This window comes from Durio zibethinus, chromosome 1, assembly GCF_047325235.1.
Source record: "Durio zibethinus cultivar Kanyao isolate XHJ-2024 chromosome 1, ASM4732523v1, whole genome shotgun sequence".
In the NCBI taxonomy this organism is placed as follows: domain Eukaryota; kingdom Viridiplantae; phylum Streptophyta; class Magnoliopsida; order Malvales; family Malvaceae; genus Durio; species Durio zibethinus.
Window position 1 is genome coordinate 7,829,642 of NC_143162.1, and position 4,014 is coordinate 7,833,655.

At 35.0% G+C, this 4,014-nt stretch overlaps 1 protein-coding gene across 1 annotated transcript; it reads right to left on the reverse strand.

Annotated features, from left to right (window-relative positions):
• Nucleotides 1–309: 309 nt before the first annotated feature.
• On the reverse strand, nt 310–3,520 carry LOC111311978 (PRA1 family protein A1-like). The gene is made up of 8 exons (XM_022911871.2): nt 2,778–3,520; nt 2,510–2,550; nt 2,349–2,427; nt 2,084–2,170; nt 1,917–2,005; nt 1,739–1,810; nt 1,527–1,649; nt 310–745 (listed from the first exon to the last, which is right to left on the reverse strand). Exons 1-7 carry the CDS (start codon nt 2,933–2,935, stop codon nt 1,546–1,548), a joined length of 630 nt encoding a protein of 209 aa, XP_022767606.2. The 5' UTR covers nt 2,936–3,520; the 3' UTR covers nt 310–745; nt 1,527–1,545.
• Nucleotides 3,521–4,014: the final 494 nt, after the last annotated feature.

The following is a 4,014-nucleotide window of genomic DNA, read 5'->3' on the forward strand; positions in this document are numbered from 1 at the left end:
AAGTATTGGCCGCTTTTATCGCTTCCAAAGTAGAGTACTTGAACGGACAATACCGAGTGTTTAGGCTCAGACACGATTAAAGAGTTCCCAACCACAAAAGTGATCCAAACGTGTTAAAAAAGGAGACACCACCCTTTTTCATGTTATCTAGGTTTGTTATGTAATCTCCAATCTCGCATCCAATATAAATTTGAACGATCCATTCACTTGGCCAAAAACGACTTCAATGGCATGGACTATAACCCCATTCGAAACCATAGACAAGAGGAACAATAAACGATAGCCGGAAATGAATGTATACGCGTCAAATCATTCAAAACAAACAAACATCCTTTCTAAACGCAGAGGTTTACACTATCTTAGCATTAAACTCACACTAGGAAACTACTAGAAGTAAATTAACAATCAAGTACAGCTTGCCCCAGAACTATAAGTATTTTTGAGCTAACAGATTGTATGATTGTATAAATTCTGCATTTTTTTTTTGTTTTTTCTTCCTTAATGGAGGGGTATCAATAAAAACATCCTCCAATGTGTCTCCAATATAGACTAAAAAACAAAAACGGTCCGCTTTACAGAAGCAAAGACGCCCTGACCGTTCACACCTTGTCCTTTATGTGCAAAGATTAGCAGCCTTCAGTTCAATCCAGCCAAAGAAATTATTTTGTAGAAACATCAACAGCAGCTAGATGCAACCTTACAATAATAAGCTGTACGAGTTTCATATCATCAGAATCATCTCCGCCTGAAACCAAAGACAACAGTAACAAGATTCATAAAATGGAACACCACATACTCTCCCTCATCTTTAAGCCATACCACCCACATGCCAGAGGCAGACTATAAATCAAATATTAAAGAATTTACATTGATGAAGATAAAGATTGAAGGTAGAAGTTATAAGAGAATATAGCAGAGTTCAGAAATGATAAAATTAAAACCACCGACACACCAGCACCATGAAAATAAAATTTTGAACAAGCAGTCCTCCCAAGTCCTACCACGTAGAAGGTTAGAGAGAGTTGTTAAAATTGGAAAGTTGACCCCTCGAATACCTCCATTTCAATTCACATAGGTTATCACAAGAAAGTGTTTTATCAACTAGTTCAACCCTAGAGTACAAAGCATCATTTCAATAGTAAAGTTACCATACTCAGATGGAAATAAAGCACTAAATGATACTTATAGATACTCAGCAACCAGTAACACCATACAGAGACCTAAGGTTTCACATCATCATAAATGTGTGGAGACAAATGAAAGAATTCAGGGGAGAGATCAATGCACTACCGTGCATATCATCACAGTGAAATAAAATGTCCATGATCATGGAATATACAAGCGAAGCATGTAAATATTACAATATTCAAAATTTAATAAAATTAAGAAGGTGAAGTTAATCAACAGCTGAAAACTAGAGTAATAAACAAGAAAACAAGCACTCCCGCTTAAGCAAAGTAAAATCTTAATACAAATAAAAGAAAGAAACCAGAATCCAATATAACATTGGATGCAAATATACTCACATGATATAAACTATGCAAGCTACAGCTCACTGTAATTGCGCCAAACAGCACGAAATTCCTCACGGAATGTGTTAAGACGAGCCTTCAGGTTTGGTGTTCTAAAACTTGCATGGAGGATGGTGGCTGAGAGAGAGAGAGAGAGAGAGAGAGAGTTAGATTAAAAAGTAGCATGCTTAAGAGGGAAATAAGAAAAAAGACATGAGGTGACTTACCAAGAAGTGCAATGGCAAGTGCCCATAGCACAGTCAAGAGATCACAGGACAAATACCAAAGGATGAAACTCACTGCAACAAGAATGGTAAAATTAGTTGCTTCCTATACTACATTGGAAGACAAACTTATTAATTCTGCTTTATTGAGAAAGTAAACATTTCTTAAACATATTAATACCAGAAGAGACTATGAAGACAAACACCCATCGAGGCCAACCACATATGTGAATTGCTCTTTTAGCTGACGGATGTCCACGAATAACAGGTCTGGTAATAATGAAACAGTTAATAACCAAATCAAGATTTTATACTCTGCAGACACAAATATAGGTAGATCAAACTCACGTAAGGGGAGGCCTCATCTTAGCTGCTAAATGTGGAGAGAATTGCCTCACAGTTCTTGTCACCTTCTCACTAAAAGTACCAGCAAAGCTGCACAGAAAAACACTCATTAGCAACCACGGATGAGAAAACTAAATCTAACCATATGGTAACATTCAATATTCAGACGCAGCACTCACCCTTCCATCTCCAAGGTAACATTCAAAATAGCAACCTCAGTGACTAGAATTCAGAACACTAAACAAAGAGGAGGTGTAACATAGCTTACCTATCATTCAGAAAAGCGATGCTAAGCGCTGTTAAAATCGCAGCTAAAATAGCAACCGGTCTCCTCAGGAATCCCAACCCTGCAAAATCACAAAAATTAGAAATAAAACAAGAATGTAGTAATAATGAATTTGAGCCCCACTGCAGGTTTTGTCTACTTACCAAGAATAAGAACAATCAGAATGAAATAATTGGTTCGATAGCTGTACCCAAAAAACAAAGCGTAAAATTCAAGTAAGAAACTTAAAGAAATGATATTTTTTATCTAGATTTTGCAAAAGCACATTCACGATCAAGATTCAAGAATTCTCTTCTTTTTCGAAGATCTTCTTTTCATTTCTCTTCTCCGTCTCGGCAAACAAACAGCGGCGATCAAAATTCAAACTGATTCGAATTAAAAAAAAAATTAAAAACATTAAAGAAAATTTACTAGTAGAGATTGCATTTAAGGCGGCTGTTCCATTTGGCATATGATCGAGGAACGGTGAAACGGGAGAAGAATTCGGAGAGTGGTCTAGGCGGTGATGACCAGTCAACTTCACGAAGAGCGTCGATCAGATCCTCTGCGGTTACGTTTCCCCAATCCATTGGATTTGATTATGTTCGATCCTCTACTTGTTTTTCACTCTATGGAACCCTAGAAATAAAAAATTAAAAAAAAAAGCGGCGAAAAAGGAGTACTTTTACGAGGAAGTGAAACTCTGAGGGCAATGAAATGGCGGTTGTTGTGAGGGAGGGCAGGGGATGGGGAGTTCTTTATGGGAAAAGCTCTATAGATTGTTTGGAAGCGTTTTTGTGGAGAGTTCTTTTGGAGAGATTTTTTTGGTCGAATAATGAAAAATGGTGAATCGTGAAGGAATTAAGAAGGTTCAGTGATTATGTTATGCGAATAAAAATGAAAAATGACCACGTCTGAATCCGGTTTCGAACCAGGGATCTCTAATGTTTGAGACCATACCACACAGACGCTCCGACATTGGCGAGTTAGCATAGGGCCTCCATTATTTTAACTGGAGTTTCAGTGGGGCGCGATTAGGCCTACCTATTGCCCAATGGCACTATTATCAATGATGTTCGGACACCATCATTAACGGTGTGAATGACTCTCTGGCCTCGCTGAAACCTAAATTTTCATTGAAGAAAAAAGTTCAATGGACCACTGGTGTTTGAATTGAACTCTTTTAGCCCGGAGCGAGTATATGTATCGTTCTTTTTTTTTCCCTGCGACCCTTTTTTTTTTAACTTTCTTATAAATAAAATTATTTAAATACCAACGTTTTTAAATATTTATCATTTTTAAAAAATCATAATATTTTTTGAAAATACATTTTTGAGTACGGAAAAGTAAACTTTTATGAAAAATTATAAAAAAATTTCTATTAAAATTATTTATAAATTAGTATAATAAAAAAGTTATTATTAAAAAAATCATAAATTTTAAAATTAATAAAAAAATTTATTTTTACTATTATATTTTAAAGAAATAATAAAATTTTTTATGACTTTAACTAAATATTTTATCTCAATATTATAAAGAGCGATGAAATAACTATTAGATCTTATCAACATCTAAAAGTTAAAACTTCGTAAAATTATATATGTAATACTACTAAATATTATATAATTTTATCAACATTTAATATGCTAATTAAAGAAACCCATTGTAA